The sequence below is a fragment of the Rhipicephalus microplus genome, chromosome X, assembly GCF_043290135.1.
Source record: "Rhipicephalus microplus isolate Deutch F79 chromosome X, USDA_Rmic, whole genome shotgun sequence".
Lineage (NCBI taxonomy): Eukaryota > Metazoa > Arthropoda > Arachnida > Ixodida > Ixodidae > Rhipicephalus > Rhipicephalus microplus.
The window spans coordinates 283654738-283673800 of NC_134710.1; the positions used below are offsets into that span (position 1 = coordinate 283654738).

A 19063-nucleotide genomic window follows, 5' to 3' on the forward strand; every position below is an offset into this window, starting at 1 on the left:
ACAACGGTACGACCACCGACACAGGTTAATTAGCCACACACTAGATGACAAGGTATGGGTTCGAATTCCGATGCGTTGACGTGGACTGTCTGAAAAACTACTAAGATGGTACGTTGGGTCATACAGAGTCACCCGACGCCTCAATGACGTGAACTACAAGGTTGTTCCTGACAGTGATTATAGATCCAAGCACCGACAGCATTTACACGAAGTTGTGCACGTCATGCGTATGAAACTGTATTTATCCTTTCAGTTCCCAATGGCCATGTTGGTGCGACCACCCCAAACGCCTAGTAGAGAGGCTAAGTTGCATATCCGGATGATGCCTCTTTCAGAGAGAGGCAAATGTCATGTGCTTGCGGCAGGAAAGACGGTGATAGTTGTCCATGTGGTTGAAGGTCTACGGAAAGTACGAAGAACTCGCTTGCGCGTCCTGTTTAAAAAAGAGACCAACCTGCTTGTAATAGTTCTGTCTCCGCGACAAGACCTTTGTTTTGACGTCATTACAATATAATCACAGTTTAGACACAAGGATGAAGCAACGAATGCAATAGCCAGAAAGACATTGGACAGTTATACGAAGTAAGGCTAGTAAGAGATTTAGGAACGATATGAAATGTAGTGAACACGGTCGATTGTGTTTGAATTAGGTGTAATGCAGTTACCAAAATATAACACATATTTGATGCGAATAGTTGCCTTCATGACATCTGACTGAAGGCGAACTCCACGATCAGCACAAGGGAACGTGACAAGCCACTGTTTTTCGCACTGAAGTACATTACCGTTGATGTCTCCAGTGACTATCGCCAACACATCCTGTAGGCACAATGAATGGACTTCGTGCAGAAAGAAGTGCGTGACGTCAGTCCGCAAGATTCCTGGTGAGATATACACTGTTGTGACAATGAAGCCGTGAGATGTTTTAAAAGAGCACTGAAATTAAATTTCAGAATCGAGAAGTGGCCTTCATTCGATTGCTTGGTGTGTATAGGTCCTCCTAGCCAAATTCAAATCACGTGTGCCAAGCGGAGGTTATTTTATTTGGACAGCAAACAACAATCAAGACCCTAATAACAGTTCGAGGGTCGCTGCGACATCAACACAAGTGCTACGTGTTCGGTGTGATACATTCCACACATACCATCCTGAGTGACGATGCGCCCCGCCGCGGTGGTCTAGTGGCTAAGGTACTCGGCTGCTGACCCGCAGGGCGCGGGTTCGAATCCCGGCTGCGGCGGCTGCATTTCCGATGGAGGCGGAAATGTTGTAGGCCCGTGTGCTCAGATTTGGGTGCACGTTAAAGAACCCCAGGTGGTCTAAATTTCCGGAGCCCTCCACTACGGCGTCTCTCATAATCATATAGTGGTTTTGGGACGTTAAACCCCAGATATCAATCAATCAATCTGAGTGACGATGCGCTAGTAAGCAATACATGTACGTTCAGAAAGTTCTTATCCTGGCACCGACTGGCGGCGAAGCCTGAAAATGCACTCACTCTTCATGTCTGATTTTTGTAGCATCACTTTGAATGATTTCATGAAATTACCGAGATGCAAACCACCCATAAAATATTGGCAAAATATAAGAGCCTAATTCAACGTGTGTTTGTTAGTCAGCACGTTGGTGAACTGTTGTGAGTTTCAGTCGTATAGTTCGAAGAGCGGAAAAAGCACAATGAGGGTGTTTTCGCGTTACAAGCATGTTACACACCAACACAACCACAAGCTATCAAAGCGGAGTAGCGAATAGACAGATATCATTAGTCACAGGTAGCGTGCAGGTATCGTTATTAGTAAATATTACTCCATCCATAAACTTCTTTGCGTAATACCGGGTTACTGCCACCGCAACTGTGAGAGAACCTGAGAGGCAGGATAAATGAGGCCATCTGGCGACGCAAAGAACGTGGCAAGCAGGAAACATATGCTATTGCTCCGCTGGTACCCATTCCCTATACCGTTATTCCATTGACCCCTTTGTGTATACCTGAATGCTGTCCACGCGAAAACACACCAATATAGCTAATCGAGACACACGGCCGAAGCTTGCAATATATCTAATAGGCAATATAGATGATTTAGTGAGCACGGCCGAAGCTTGCATCCTAGAGACCTCCTCAATGCTGCTTGGAACTAGAGCTGTGTGCCGCCGCGCCACTCCACCACCCGCTTTTGCTCAAGCCGGTGGCACCGCAGCCGAAGTTCCAAGAGAGGCCACGCTGCCACTGCCGCTGCAAAATAATTGCGGCGCGCCGCCGTTCGTCTTATTTTTACCTGAGCAAAGAATCTGCACATAAAATGCATCACTTCACCTTTTTTTTCTCCAGCTTTAGGATTTTTGAAAGCAGCATTTGCGGTGTCTTAGCTGCTGTCTTGTTTTCGTGTTTACATGCCCTGTTTATATAAGGCACTAAAACAGCTTCTGAGGATACACAACCGAGCATCAATTGCTCCTCAACCAAAAGGGAAGTCCCGCCAGTTTTCTGCTGTACAAAGGAGTATGAAGAGTTACTCAAGTAGGAAGCTGCGTGGCTCGGTCCACAACTGTGAATTTTGATTATATAAGCAGGGTCGCGAGTATTAGCGCGCTTTTTCATCGGGCATCAGTGAGCGACTCATGCACTCTTTTACGTTATAGATATCAGTGCACAAACACTTCTCTTTCCCGTACGTGGCTGTATTCTTATGTACCAGCGTTCTGCAGCTTCACGAGATCGGATGAAAAAGAGTTAGCTGCAGCCTGAGTTGGTTATGGGGCTGCGTGCTTATATCACATGGTGTAAGTCATCAAACCTAATGAGATGGTAGTCCGCTCTCATATATCGCTGGGCAAATAAGTGTGCACTGGGGTAATATATTGTGTTGACGAAGGAATTACCACCTCGTACCTACCAGTTTTGATCAAGCTGGCTTCAGGAGATATTGTTACGGATGTAAAGGGACGTCGTATTGATGGATTAAATATATTTCAAACCAGCAGCACCGGCGTGACCGGTAGGCCAGACACCGAGTGGAGACCACTTTTCGTCCTCTTCGTCAGGCACACACGTGCATCATTCCACAAAATGTCAATATGCATGTAGCATGTTGCATAATCTAGTTTTCCATCCGGGAAGATCTATAGTTAGGTGGTGATGGATAGCAATGGGGTTGGGGCGACAGAGAACGGCGGCGTTGCGGTGACGGTGAACGAGTGGCTGTTAGGTGCGTCAGAAGCAGGATACTCAAGGCTGGGCGAATACCGAAGGGGGTCTGCGTATGGCCGAGGAGAAGAAAATTGGCTCCAAAGAGGGGGCGTCCAAGCGCTACGGCATTAGGGGGAGACGTGGCCAACTCGGTGACAGCGGAAGAAGATTGGCTTGTCGTCTGCTGTTCTCCATTCTGTGAGATTGCGGGATCTAGGCATAGAGTATGGGTCATGGCGTAGTGCATTTATTGGCATCGGTCTGTAGTCCAATCGGGAGACGAAGCAGGTGACAGGAAAACCAAGGTTAGCAATTTCTTGCCGCATGACTGCCTGAATAACTGACACCACCGGAGGTGTCTGCACGATCCCCTGGTCGACTGAAGGTGGATGAAGCGGCACCGGACGGGCCACCTCAAGCTCGTTCTAAGCGATGCGTGTAACATTTTCGTGCAAGGGTGGTGCGGCGCTGAGATCGGTACAGGTTGATGTTAAGGAGCTGCAAAAATTGAGGCCGAATCCGGCGGTTTTTGGCCATTTCGAAGCGGCGGCATTCCTTAATTATAAGATCGACGGTCGTGACTATGTTGTACACGAGCAAGTTAAAAGCGTCATCCGCGATGCCCTTGAGTATGTGGCCCACCTTGTCGTTCTAGGTGATTTGCTCGCCCACTTTGCGGCACAACGCGAGCACGTCCTGTAGGTACGAGACATACGACTCAGTTGATGACTGTACACGGGTGGCGAGCTGTTGCCGTGCGGCCATTTGTCGACCGGACAGGCCCCCAAAGATGTCGCGTAGTCATTCCTTGAAGATGTCCCAGCTGGTGAGCTCGGCCTCATGAGCGTCGAACCATACACGCGGGGTGCCATCCAAGTAAAAGATTACGTTGGCGAGCATCATGGTAGGGTCCCATCGGTGAGACAGGCTAACGCGCTTGTACATGCGGAGCCAGTAGTCCACGTCAAGGCCAGGCTGGGCGGAGAACGTACCGGGATCACGGGGATGGGACATCGCAAGGTACGTAGTAGCTGGCGCTCCAGCTGAAGGCGGTGACGGGTTGTTATCATTGGAATCCATGGCCAGAGGCTAGATGGTGCGGCCACTGCGAAGCTTCGTGGTGAGGACTGGAAACGTTCCACATCAACCAAACATGTTATGGAAGAAAAGAGACGCCGTATCGACGAGGCTGTGGATGAAATATATTTCGAGCCAGCAGCAGCAGCGTGACTGGTAGACCAGACACCGAGCGGAGACCACTCTTCGTCCTCTTCATCAGGCACACACGCGCATCGTCCCACAAAGTCAACATGCATGTAGCAATAGCATTATTGCAATTAAATGTCATATCAAAACATCACGATGCGTAAGGATTACATTTAAGGGCGAAGCACTACCATCGCACATAAAAGTGGGCCACTTCTGGAATGCAGTTCGTCCTTGTGTGCCGAAACTGCTTTATTGCTTGAAGTGCATGAAGGTAGGTCACGTAAGTGGTGTGTGCATGAACTCCACCGTCTGCACTGGGCACCAATAATACGGACACGAACCAGGCCACGATACTGAAGTGCTCTAATTGTAATGGGCTACATGATGCCACTTCGAAGGACTACCCTTTTATTCGAAGGGAGCTTACAATACAAAAGGGCTAGAGATACATCTCACACCAAGAAGCAGCTGCACCTAATGAGCGACAGCGGTCCCGTTGCCGGCACTGCACCAAAGCCTCCAAAACCTGGTCGCCTCACGAAGCACGTTCAAAACCACCTCCAACTCTCCAACTCAGACCAAATGCTGTTAATTCTAAGGACAAAGGCGCTTTTGCCAGCAGTGGAGCTGACGCCCCATTCTTAATATCCAGTCCGAATGCAGCCATCTCAAAGGACAGTGATGCCTCTACTAGCAATGCAGTTGATGCTTGGCCTGAACTCCCAAAGACACATGCACCTGATGAGAGGCATGAGACTTCGATAGTGAGGGACACTTCATCTGCACCTCACTACCTGACAAAGACGGACAAGTTATCGGCATGGCCAGCACCTCACCAGTGCTATGCACGTGCCGCTGAACAAGATGCAGACACTGACACCTCGAAGCATGTTGCAACTACTTGACACCATCACTCCAGTTCTTGCAAGCCATCAGAAGTCTGCTGCTTGAGAAAACAAGGAGTGCCATCATGGTTTCACCATCGGCAAAATTTTGGTTGCATGGGACCGCGCATACAAGTTACGTAATGCAGCAAATGCGCTCATTTGTGCCTCACCATCTGTGATACTAAGCACAGAACTGCCATTTTGTCGACAGCATCAGTGACTTTTCTTTCCTTCTTTCTCTTTTAACTTTTATTTCCCTTACACACTTCCAAAGTGCAACATGGCCTAACAGGTTCAGTCATGGTTAACCCCCATGCCTGTTTTCATCATTATTTTCTCTTTCTGAAGTCGTCGAAGGGTTTTCTGACCAGTTTTTCGAACTGTTGAAGCCGCCTGAAAGCTAGCGTGGTATTCTCAATCACCTGAGATAAAACTGCTTCGAGCTTTGTTAAAGTTTATGAGACATCTGTGCTTGGCACTTTAGCCTCATCTTTTGAGAAATTTCAAAGTAGTAGCAAATTTTGGAATGTAGATCTGCTTCTTAAATTTTGTGGCTTTATAAAACAGTGCCTATAAAAGTACCTGCATAAAAATATATTAAAGAGAACCCATGACAACCATGTTACTATTGATTGATTTGGGGGCTTAACGTTCCAAAACCACTCTTTGATTATGAGAGACACCGTAGTGGAGGGCTCCGGAAATTTTGACCACCCGGGGTTCTTTAACGTGCACCCAAATCTGAGCACACGGGCCTACAACATTTCCGCCTCCATCGGAAATGCAGCCGCCACAGCCGGGATTTGATCCCGCGACCTGCGGGTCGGCAGCCGAGTACCTTAGCCACTAGACCACCGTGGCGGGGCAACCATGTTACCATAAAGATATAATTCATCTCACTCGTTGCATAAAGCGCTTAGGTAATAGTTGTCATTGTAAGCTTAACGATATTGCTTCTTCATTTATTGAATTGAAAATTAAATTAGAAAATAAAATCAAAGAGGCTAATAACTACTAATTTAACAGCACCTTAGCCATGTTTACGAAAAATATATTGAGGTTTTAAAGGTCCATTACTCCTGCATCGTCTATGCCCACACCGTTTATTATTGTTGGCCAGTCCTCCTCGAATTGCACAACTGCGGTGCTCTAGTGGCTAAAGTGCTTGGCTGTTGACCTGCAGATCGTGGGATCGAGTCCCGGTTGCGGCGGCTGCATTTTCGATGAAGGCGAATATGCTGTAGGCCCATGTGCTAAAATTTGGGTGCAGTTGGAAGAACCCTAGGTGGTCGAAATTTGTGGAGCCCTCCACTATGGCGCCTCTAATAATCATATGGTGGTTTTGGGACATTAAACCTCACATATCATTAGTCTTTTTCAAATTCTGAAGATATAGCAATAACTTTATTATTTACTTCAAATCTTTATTTCGTGCCAATAACAACATTACTTCGTCATTTTCTGTGTGAAGCAAACTACCTGCTCCTTCTAACCTTGAATAAAGCTCTAATGGAGTACATAGCCCTCTTGAGGTTTGTACTCCAAAAATGTCATACCCGTATTTAAGTGCAGAAACAAGCAATATATACCTTGCCTTCTACCAAATTTAAGATCATATTATTAACAAGTACATTTTAGAATACCTAAATGCACACAACATGCCTTCACTATCACAGCAGGGCTTTCGTGCTAGCTATTCTACTGTTACATAGTAGCTTCAATTTACGCATGTCATTAACGGCCGAAAATAGGTTGGTGTCCTATTTATTGACTATTAGAAGGTATTTTACATGGTTGGCCATGCTAGACGTTTAGCGTTTTCCCAATTTTTTCGCAACAACAAGCAGGTTGATTGGATAGCAGAATATTTGCTGTCAAGCTGAAAATTTGTTACATTTCACCACGCTAAGTCATGTGACGAACATATCTCATCAGGAAGGGGTCTCGGGTTTGATGCTTGGTCCGCTTTTGTATGTGTTTTATATAAATGACGAAAAAATTATTGGTGATACTCAAATTGAAATTAGTATGCATGCAAATGACTGTGTTGTTTGTAGAACCATCTTTCTTACTCAATCAGGCTGGGCTGAATAGTGTTTTTTTTAGCCGTTTTGTAATGGAAGTGAAATTTCAAAAAAGACTGTACTCAAGACCTCTTCAAATAAAAAACAGTTTCTTCATTTTATGTATACTGATGACAGTAGAAGTCGAGTGGGTGTTACATAGCTATAATACCTTGATGTAACTCTCCCAGCAAATCTAAAATGCCCCACGCATGTAGAAACAAACTGCAACAAGCTCTTTGAAAGCTTTGGTGCTTCCGACGCATGTTCAGCAATTTTACAAAGGAATGCTGACTGACAGTGCATAAGACTGAAATATGCTTTGGTTATTTGGTTGCCTCACCACAAACGCGACATACATATGTTGGAATATGCAAAAAAAAAGAATTACTGCTTTTATTTCATTGCTGACCAGCATTTCCTACGTACCTCGCATGCGAATGATTGCAAGTTAATCTCTCTAACATTGGCGCACTTGCAATAGTGTCATCTCCCTGCATAAATAAGATAATTTACACTGCGGTTCGAGGGTTCTAGCACCCGCATCCTTCATTGCATCTCCTTCACACCGCACCCAGTGATCTGATCCTCTATATATTGTGCCCGTTAGATTGATTCAAAATTATTTTATTTTCCTTTGTTTTGTTTTTTTTTGGTTTTCTGCAGAACCTGCTTTATTTTAATGAATTGGATGGGTACCTGTACATACTCAGTGTTGAGCAATTGAGAAAATACAGGTGCGTAAACGTGTATTTCATTAAATTGTATGTTTTCAAGGAGCTGAAAATTTTTATTTACACTTGCTTTGTCTGGAAAACTGACACTGCAAGGTTTGTAAATCAAAAACATTAAAACATGCTGATATCACATTACTGCTTCGCCCTTTCGGGGAAATAGTTTTTTTCGAAATTCAAGAGACAAGCTTCTATCCCTACCAAGTCTTGATTCTTGATTCTACCCCCCCCCCCTCCCACGTGCAATGCCGCCGCCGATCTGATAGACCCCGCACCGCTACCACGCCGCCACCGAAGGTGGAAACACTGACGCGCCGCAGCCGGCAATTTTAGTACCGGCGCACAGGTCTACTTGGAACGGCGTTCATTTTGAAATCGCTGTTCTGCAAAAGGTTGATCGAAGCAAAAATGATTCGCGACGTTGCAAATCACTGCGATTTCAAGCTACAAACTGTCATTATCAGCCATAGTCGACACTTGGTACGGTGACGACGGCAATGCAGGTGACAAGGTCTGACTGAATGTGTGTGCCTAGCAGACGAAGTGTTTGCGAAGCAGCTGAGCCTCACGTCACTTTTCTGTGGAAAAGCGGTCAGGTGTGGCGCGACCTGGAGGTGACCGCAAGATAGCACTACTGGTAGCGTTCTCAGCGCTACGAATGGTGGGACTGCTGGCCGTTTTGAATCGTGTGAGGTAGCAATGATATAAATCAACAAAAATGATAGTTACTGGGCCCTCACTTGCGTTATAGGTCCCTTCTAGGAGACCGATAGTTACTCGTTGAGGCGAAAATCTTGACATGAGTATACTTGATGCCAGTGCTCCTTTAACGCCGCAAGCGTCACAACTCACCTGGGGCAGTGAGTTCAATTTTTCCATCTCAAGTGACACTGGTGCTGCGCACATTGATGCGAACCGAATTCACAGGCACGACAGGACCAGCAACTTCACGAATAGTTCTGGCATTATTCATGCAAAAAAGTTTTTAGCTCTTTCAGAGTGAAAGTGGAGCCAGAGACGTTTTGGAATACCCTTTTCATCCAACTGTATGTGCTTCAGTGAACCCACGCCTCCTTTGATCAAGTCATCGCAAACGTCAATGTTTAGGGAAAGCATGTATGGCTTGTTCAAACAAAGTAAATGCTTTGTTTAGGAATGTTTCAAATAAGTCTTGGCAGTAAGCCAGTAGTAAATTGTGCATATACATAGCTCGCCGTTAATTACAAGGGCACTATGACCGGCGTGGCCTAGTTGGTTAATGCAGTGCGCTGAGGAGCGAGAAGTCGCTGCTTTGAATCCTCGGTGGGGGGCTCGCAGTTTTTAAATGCGGAGCAGTTCTGAGCCGCATGATGCGGCGCGTCGGCGTTGGTGGTGGCACCATCCACTTCGGTGTTGGCGGTGGCACCGGCGTATTTCATGTCATATAAGCCTGTGGTGATTTAAAAAAAAAGCACCATACATTGACGCAAGTTATCAATGTGATTACCTCGGCGTCGCTGGGTACCAGTGATACGTAGATCTCAAAGTCCACTGGCGAATCCCAGCACCCTTCTGCACTGACGTCCTCCACGGCTGCGTCCTGGCACGCTGCAGGACACACGCACAGAGCCGAAAATACAGATGTTGACTGGTTGTGACTGTTCAATGACGCATGTTTATGACGCAGCCAGCTGTATAATTCAAGGTACTACCTAAAAGAAGACTGCAGTTAACCTACAAATCGGTTTAGATGGATAAGTTGCGATCTGAGAATCATTAATTTCATCAACATGGACGACGAGAAAGTCGAAGTTGAACATTTGTGTTTAAATTTCGCGCGGAAAGCTCCATGCGTAACACCATAGATTTCAGCATCGATTTCAGCTATAGCGTCGTTGCTTTCACCACCAATAATTTATCATTAAATAAGGAAGTCGAAGTAAAGAATGCCAATTTTCCCGCCGAAATCTCATTGTGACGTCAGGAATTTCAAGGTTATTTTTCGTAATAGGGCGACACTGGTTCAACGATATTAACTGCCACTCAGTATGTTAAATATATAGGGCCTGCGGAGGACATTATTCTTTAGTATCGTCAATTAGGAATGACGTATGCTCCAATAGATGCCGTGAAAAACCTACGACGTCACAAGGTTTGGTGCAGAAATGTCAAGGTGGTGTCAATAACCCGCACTCTCTTTTTGCACATTTTCCAGCGTCTTCTCGCGGCGAGAGTGGTGATTTCGGTATATTGTGGCAAAGTAATTTACCAATACAAAAAAAGTTTTTTCTTTAGTGCCCTTTTTTTTTTAGTGCCCTTCAATATGCTGACGACCAGTGGAATGGGTGGAGCTATGCAGTTGTTTAGTTCTAATTGATATTCAAGAAGTGCAATAATTGAACTAAGGCTAATATATTTATTCAAAACTTTATTTCATTATTATTATGATAGTAGGGTGACTGATCAGTTTAAAATGAATGCGAAATGCTTTAGTGGTTGGAATTTCGTGCTGGAACTCGATTGCTCATTTCTGTCTCAAAGTCGCCTGCAGCAGCGTCAAGGCTACAGCACCCCTTAGCCAGTGAAAAGCGTGATAAGCCCCTCCACATGTATTCATCTGCGTCGCGCCGTCTGCTGAACGTCCTCCTGGCGTCTAGAAGCACACTGTCTATGAGCAGACGGAAGCACCAAAAAAAAAAAAAAAAGATGAAGAATATGGCTGCACCTATCGACCTATAGTGCCATTCACTTCGAGTTCATCAAGTCGTCGCCATAGACTCTGGGGCCTGAAAGATCCAGACTGACGCTCGTATTTGCTACATATTTATGTCTTGAAGCTTAGGTAGCGCTGTGTTTATGAGAATTTATTTTCTCTTTCTCGGCGCGTTGGGCTTAGCAGGCACAATAAAAGACACATCTTATCTCGCGTATAACAAAAGAGTCTACCTCATACTTTGCCCTGATTGTGGGATGCACAAAGCAATAGCTAATTAGACCATTCATTTGTTGCTATGAATGCTTTGGACAAGCTTCAAGGGCGAGTTCGGATCTAAGCGGGTAGTCGAGTCTGCATGGGCGCCGCCATGTCGATTTTCTTAACCACATAAAGTTACTAACAATTACTGATTAAACAATTAAACAGTTAAATAAATTACAAATAACAATTAAATAACAATTAAAGAAATACGACGTACATGCAATAAAAAAATAAACATATTAGTTATTGATGGGCAGCAGCAGATGCTATAAACCAGGGCAAATGTCTTAACTTTCCCAACTGCCAGGCAATTATATTTGGAACTATGTTTTCTAACAGTAAGCATGTGGCTTGCTTACACCCTGTAGCCTTGGCAGTACTGAATCGTATTAAGTGGCCGCCCCGGCAGGCACGGTTTCGAGCGGAGTGGTGAGACAGAGTATATGTAGTACGTTTTCTTACTGAAACCGCGTGCGAGGACGTCATTCGATGTTGATTCATTGTTGTTGACGCTGTCGGCTTCCTCCCCTTGCGACACTGCCCCGATTGACCTGGTAATTTTGATATAATTGGAAAACCTGGAAAATAAAAATCCTGAGCTCACGTAAATTTAGAATAACAGAAAGAGGGTTGGTTCGTAAGTATTTAATAGACCTTTACTAGTTTTGATTATAATAAGCACAAAAAGGTCCATTCGATTCACCCTGCACTTTCAAAACAAGTTCATGGTGGTGTCGTCTGGGTGTCGTCTTCGTGCAGGTGACGTTTCAGTAAGTGCAGCAGCAACGAGGTGCGGAATAGAATACGAGTGCAGATCTTGTGCAAGCGCTATGCTACTCGTTGGTCTATATCATGGAATTTCCTAAAATGGACTAGAGGGGACTTTGGTGCTGCGATTGTTTAGAGACCATGGCAATGATAGGTAGTACACGGATTTGCCTAGTCTTCATACTTGGTGGCCTCAAATCGCACTTGTGGCTTCGTTTATTAATTTGGTTTGGTTTTGTTTCCTAGAAAAAACGAACGGTTATAAACTTAGTGGGCCTATTTGAAAGAGTGAGCCTAAAATGTTAAAGTGGTGAAGCATAACTAATAAACAATTGCTGACTGTCATTTCATGACAAAGCAGCTTCAAGGCACACGAAGCCAACCGGAGTCAAAAGTGTAAACATTAGAGAAATCTATGTACTACCTATCATCCCCATGCTCGCTGAAGCACCGTGCATGGTAGCTGCCATAAACGCTAGCACCAGAGTTCCTTCCCTGCAGTGTATTTATAGGAAACTCTATGGTTAACATCAGTTGGGTACATAATAGTGCGAGCTTGGAAAAATACAGATTCTAGAAAAGAAGTAGACGGGAGCAGAAAGGCCATTTCTGGTATTTATGTTAAAGAGACAAGGAGTACAAACATGGACGCAAGAAAGAAGTCAAGACGGCATTTGCCCCCATGTCTCTGTTATGTTGAAAAAGACGTCGGATTTTCAGGAAACCTTGAAAATATTTATTCATTGTGAGAAATGACTTACTCATTAGCTGGCCTTGTAGCGAGTTTGTGTCGCTCGAATACTTACTGCACCCACATGCGCGCTCAGCTGCACATCAGTGTTGGATACCTTTGCTTGGTTGATGGCACTCCTCTCAGCCCCCTCTCTGGTCTCTTCAGAGAGTGCATCCCTCGCGCAGATTGTACGATTTCTTCCCAGTCAATGCTTAAAACATCAATTTTAATACTATGCGTCACTTTCAACGCTGTAGGCACGTCAAGTTCTCTGCAGATTGTGGTCACGTGACCTAAGGAGAAAAGTCAAGTGAGAAGTCGTCGGTAAATATGAGGGCATGCATGACTACATTGCTGTCACCTCTGTTTACGGCAGTGATGGCGCTTGGCCAAATGGAACCGCGAAGTGGCAAGGCGTACGTTACTTGCCCCCCTTCCCCCAAATGATGTGAGCCAGCCACTGAAATCGGCCAAACAAAGATAGTACAGACAGCCGCGAGCTAGTTGCTCATGCATTGTAACACAGTGCAAAAAAACAGGAGCACACAGCAGCTGAGAGTTACCGCCTCTGTGATTTTCTTCTCGTTCCTCGTGTTTTTCTGTATTTTCATGCTATTTTACATAACAAACAGCGATGTCTATGACGCAAAGTTTGCTTTTCGTTGTGATGTCATGAGTGACGCTTCTGCTTGATCAAGTGATCGCAAACGGTTGAGGTTTATGGACATAGTCCAATTCTTCTACTGCTCAACTGTGATTGACCAAAGAAGCTGTTTTAGTTTATTGAGTGTATTTGATTAGGGGGTTACGTATAGGGAGAGGTATACAAAAACAAATCCTTAAGTGCCAACACTGCAAACGGACCTCTTGCTATGGAATATATAAAGAAAACAAAAACAAGAACACAATAGCGACAAACCAGCATAGTATGCGTACAAAATAATGAAAGTGGCGTTATGGTATGCAATGACAATTTGAATATTTGACACCGAGATACACAGAGAAAATAAATTAGTAAAATTAAATCTGACAAAGTGCAGTAACATAATCGTTAGGAGTGTACACTAATAAAGAAAAAGAGAGTATTGAATGTGCATAAAGAAAACATGAGATGCATTTTAACACCGTCAAAAAAGCAACGACAGTAACTACATGATTCAGAAAAAATAATAGAATGATTAAGATAAAGGCGAACTGAATGTTTGAAGGCATTTAATGAGGGTGAAGTTTTAGCCTCCAGAGGTATAGTTCCATTTGTTGAATGCAGAGAAGCTTACTGTTTTCAGCTGTTGCGGATCGTCCCGAAATTCAGCCACTACCGAATTTGACAATATGGCAGAATTCAATAGAGTAGCTATGTAGGTGAGAATCAGTCTATGAGCGCAACTCATCACTTTCCGCATGTACAAACCTTACCTGATCTGCCTCTTGGGTCGTATGTGCTGCCTGAGGAAGTCTAGGCGTCGTAGAAAGGGCCACTGCGATCGCGTCGGGAGAACCATGCTGTCCACGTCTCGCGTGCTTTTAAGTTGGATCTCGCGTACGTATCTGCCTCGCAGGCCTTTCCAGACGCGTCGGCAGTCGGCTTCCGTCACGTCTGTGGCCACGTGAGAAAAGGCTGCTCGTTAGACGAGATATCCGTGCGCAGGATACACTAGAGTAGAACGCACAAGGCAACGATATACACGAGGCAAATCTGCACATGCCGCTCCGCCGCGGTGGTCTAGTGGCTAAGGTACTCGGTCGCTGACTCACAGGTCACGCGATCAAATCACAGCTGCGGCGGCTCCATTTTAGATAGAGGAGAAAATGCTGTAGGCTCGTGTACTCAGATTTGGGTTCACGTTGCAAAACCCCAGATGGTCGAAATTTCTGGAGCCCTCCACTATTGCGTCTCTCAAAAACATATGGTGGTTTCGGGACATTAAACCCCACATTTCATCATAATCAAGTGTGCCCACGCCAAAAGAGACGTACTCCCACATCCGCTTCTCATAAAAATGAACGTGTCAGAAGGCTGACGTAAGTGCGCATTGATAGAAGCCTTCAAGCACACCACGACTCAGCAATGTTTTCCGAGCGCGCGAAGGACACACACACACACGCGCGTGCGTGTGTGTGTGTGTGTGTCATTTGCATGGAGGAGGAAGAAGGAGCTCCCCCCTTAGTTACCAATGAGGATACGGGTGCCCAAAGTCTGCTCCCATACATGGAGCAGACTTTGGCTGCTTATGGGGGCACTGAAAATGGCTGCCCAGAATGCGGTGCTGGAAAGAACCATCCACCCCCACCTGAAGGGGAACCTTGAGCACGCCTATATGCTAGCCTACCTAACTGTCCTGTTAAAAGGTATGAAGTCGAAAGATACAATGAAAAAAAATTCTGGCATAGGAATGTCACTATGGAAAAACAAAGGTGCACACTCTCTCAATAATAGTAGCACCATAGTCGAATAAAATAAAATATTGTGATTGTTTCAACATTGTGATTAGCATTGTTTCTCTTGGAATTACAACGTGTTTTGACCAACTTAATCGTCCTAAAGGAGCACTGAAATCAAATTTACTCATGCCAAGATTTTTGCATCAGCGAGTAGCTATAGACCCCGTAGCAACGATTCGCGACCTAAAACGCAACTGACAGATGAATAACTATCTCCTTAATTGATTTATATTACTAGTATTTAGCACTAATCAAAAACGGCCGGCAATCCCACCATATGTAGCGCTGGGAGCACCAGCAAAGGCGCTACCTCGCGGTCACCACCAGATCACGCCACAGCTAACCACTTCTCCACAGAAAAGAGTGATGTCAGGCTCAGCTGCTCCACAAATATTTTGTCTGCTAGGCCAACGCATTCAGTCATGCCTTGTCACCTGCATTGCTGTCATCGCTGTACAAAGTGTCGACTTGGGTTCAATACTACAGCCTGGACCTTGGAATCCTCGCGATTTAAGACGTCGCGAATTATTTTTGCTTCAATCGACCTTTTGCAGAACAGTGATTTCGAAATGGACGCCGTTCCAAACAGCACTGCAGAGGTGCCCGAGGATGCACGCTTCAGCCATGTATGCTCGTGTGTCTCAGCTATTTTGGTGTGTTTTGGCGTGCACAGCATTCAGGTATACGCAGAGGGGTCAATGCAATATAGCTATCGCGAATAAGCATCAGCAGAGAAATAGAATACGTTTCCTGCTTGTGAGGTTCCTTTTTGCGCCTCCAGATGGCCCCACCTATTCAGCCTCTCGCGGTTAACATAATATTATCACTTTTACGTGGACGCGAAGTCTACAGATGAACTAAAGCTCAATGACACCTGCGTGTTACTTGTTAGCGATGATATCTCGCTACACGCTCTTCCACTTTTAATAGCTTGTGGTCATGTTGATGTATAACGCATACGTGATATGAAAAAACACCGTCATTGCGCTTTTTTCATGCTTCAAGCTATATGACTTCAATTCACCTGCAACTCATGATTCCCCGACATGCTGACCGATAAGCCCACGCTTAAGCATGCTCTTTTCTTTCGCCATTCTTTGAAATGTAGTTTTTATCTATATAATTTCACGAAATCATTCAAACCGGTGCGATGAAGATCAAACGCGACGAGCCACGGCTGGGCTAGACTGTACCTGAGCGGGTTAGCCCGGCCGTGGACGAGCGAGTGCGTTTCTGCACTTCGGCGCCAGTCGGCCCCACGATAAGAACACTCGAATCGTACACGTCATCGCTACTAGGGCATCGTCTCTCAGGATGGTATTTGTGGAATGTATCACACCGAACACGTAGCACTAGTGTCGATAACGCAGAGCAGTCTATTTTTCGTTTTTTCTCTTTAGCTTTTCTACGCTATATGACATCGAATTAATATAACTTCCATGCGACGGATGCCGTTAAAAATTGGCCAAGAAGAACTACGCATACCAAGCGATTGATAGATGTGCACATCTCGATCTTGAAATTTGATGTCAGTGCTCCTATAAATATTGTATAAATGTTGTCGGGCCGATGGGCTCTTATCTGAAGCAAGCACGGCGGAAGCAGGGCGAGGAGAGTACATGCGCATTGCACATGCGCGGGACGAGCGTCACCTTCCAAAAGAAGCAACAAAAAAAGGGGGCGGAAAAAGCTGGCGGAAAAGGAGGGGTGTGACACGAGCCCGGCGGCTTTTTCGGTGGCAGGCCAACGATGGGACGCAGGGTCGGTTGCGCTAGGCATGATGGGTTTTTTGTCCCTGTGTGCTACAGAGGAGAGGCTATGCTGGTTTGGGTGCATCGGCTAAGGCGAGTTGATTTATTGATTGATTTGTGGGGTTTAACGTACCAAAACCACCATTTGATTATGAGAGACACCGTAGTGGAGGGCTCCGGAAATTTTGGCCACCTGGCGTTCTTCAACGTGCATCCAAATCTGAATACACGGGCCTACAACATTTCCGCCTCCATCGGAAATGCAGCTGCCGCAGCCGGGAATCAAACCCGCGACCTTCGGGTCAGCAGCCGAGTACCTTAGCCACTAGACCACCAAGGCGGGGCCGGCTAAGGCGAGTTGATGGCTCGTATTCTACGGCACGCTGTGTGTGAGTTTGACTTCCTGCTTTTATGTTTCGCGCTGGCTTTCCTGCCGTTGTTTCGCTGCATATGTTCCATTGACAGTCTGTGGGGACTGTTTGCTTCGGGTTTTCGGTCTTTCTGTGTACGATAGTGCCATGTTGAGCGGGTCTGGAAGGCTGTTGGCTGTTTGCGTTCATTTTGAGTCGTGCATTAAAGGCGGTTCTGATTCCCAGCGTTGCTGGCTCGTGCCTTGCGAAGTTTGGCTCACTGACCCTCCTGAGCAAAGGCAGAGCCTTCAATGTATTCTTTTTTTTTTGCTCTCTTTCTTTATTGTATCTTCTTGCTCGTGAACGTTCTTATCTGGCACTCAAACCAATATAGTCTGTATATATTATACACCCATGCACTAGCCATTTTGCTCATGTGACCCTCTGCTATATCATCGAATGAGAATTGCAGTACTTCCAAATAAATAAACGTTCGCCCCACCGCGGTGGTCTAGTGGCTAAGGTACTCGGCTGCTGACCCTCAGGTCGCGGGTTCGAATCCCGGCTGTGGCGGCTGCATTTCCGATGGAGGCGGAAATGTTGTAGGCCCGTGCGCTCAGATTTGTGTGCACGTTAAAGAACCCCAGGTGGTCGAAATTTCTGGAGCCTTCCACTACGGCGTCTCTCATAATCATATGGTGGTTTTGGGACGTTAAACCCCACAAATCAATCAAATAAATAAATATAAATAAATAAATAGTATATTTATTGCCCTTTCATCGACCACGTGAGAGTGCCTCGATCAAAAACGTTACCGTAACGCAAACAGCTGATTATTATTATGCTCATATGTTCTGAAATCATCAAAAGAAAGAGAAAAACTGAACTACAGGGCTCTGCTAAGCTGTCTCAGATTTTAAATTCAAAGTCATATATGCGCCTTGCTATGTATTAATATGCGTGAATGCTGGGAAAGCAAAGTCAACATGCAGTCACGACGCAGCGTAAATGCTACACGTGGGATCGCTTGTTACAGAATGCCTTGCGAAGATGGGGGTCTGCGAAGCCATTTCGGGCAGTCCACGAAGCCTATCCTTGAATGCATTATTTATTTATTTATTTATTTATTTATTTATTTATTTATTTATTTATTTATTTATTTATTTATTTACTGAGGTATACTATGCAAGGTCAATGTGAAGGGGTCGCAAAACAGCACAAAAAGTGGTCCGAAACCTATTCAGACAGACATTAACAACCGTGTGACGGTTGAAGCATGACTATGTGAAGAAAGGACAAATAATGAAAACAAAGAATTATTAGACATTCAGTTTTAATAATTTTATTTTAATTAATACAGATTAAACTTGTAGATTACTCTAGTAAAACTTTAGTCTTCCATATGTGGTTGAGTGCCTAATTTTTTTGTTATTTTCAAAAACAGTGGGCGCACGCAGGCCGTCTGGTAATATGGGCCAAGGATTTTGCACAAGGGCAATTTGCTATCAACGTGCTATTAGACCTTGTGTTTAGTTCAACGGGTTTTTTTTTTTTTTTTGTCCAGCGCATTGCCAGGTCAACAAGGCATCGCTCACTTTTCCGTGCGGGTTCCTGCGTACCTTCAGTATTTTACTTATTTTTTATGTGCTGTTTACTGGTGTGACATTTGAGAGCTCAAGTATCTCACAAAATGTGTAAATAGCCACTCCTGTGATTGCCGACTGCTTTCGCTGGCGCACGGCCGGCGTTCCCTCACCTTTCGTGATGGTGAAGGTGAAACGCTGTACTCTACAGCTGCCAAAGCTATATTTCCAAATCTGCTGTCTCGCTGCAGTGGTTTTCAATGATTGGCTAACGTGAGTTTTGGAACTGTTACGCTGCTGTGCTTGTCAACAGTTGTCTCACAATTGACTCTGCCAAGATTCTTGTGCATACTTCAAGTAGGTCATTTGAATATTAAAAGAAACTTGCTTTCTCAGTTTT

At 45.1% G+C, this 19063-nt stretch overlaps 1 protein-coding gene across 1 annotated transcript in view; it reads right to left on the reverse strand.

The window, feature by feature from the left end:
- The window catches only part of LOC142776146 (uncharacterized), a 28732-nt gene extending 14533 nt beyond the window's left edge, over positions 1-14199 (reverse strand). Inside the window, exons 1-3 of the mRNA XM_075879251.1 lie at positions 13954-14199; positions 11499-11614; positions 9567-9667 (exon numbers count right to left, since the gene is read on the reverse strand). Of these exons, the coding sequence (XP_075735366.1) occupies positions 9567-9667; positions 11499-11614; positions 13954-14039 (303 nt within the window). The 5' untranslated portion in view covers positions 14040-14199. The remainder of the gene's footprint in view (positions 1-9566; positions 9668-11498; positions 11615-13953) is intronic.
- Between the last annotated feature and the right edge of the window lie 4864 nt (positions 14200-19063).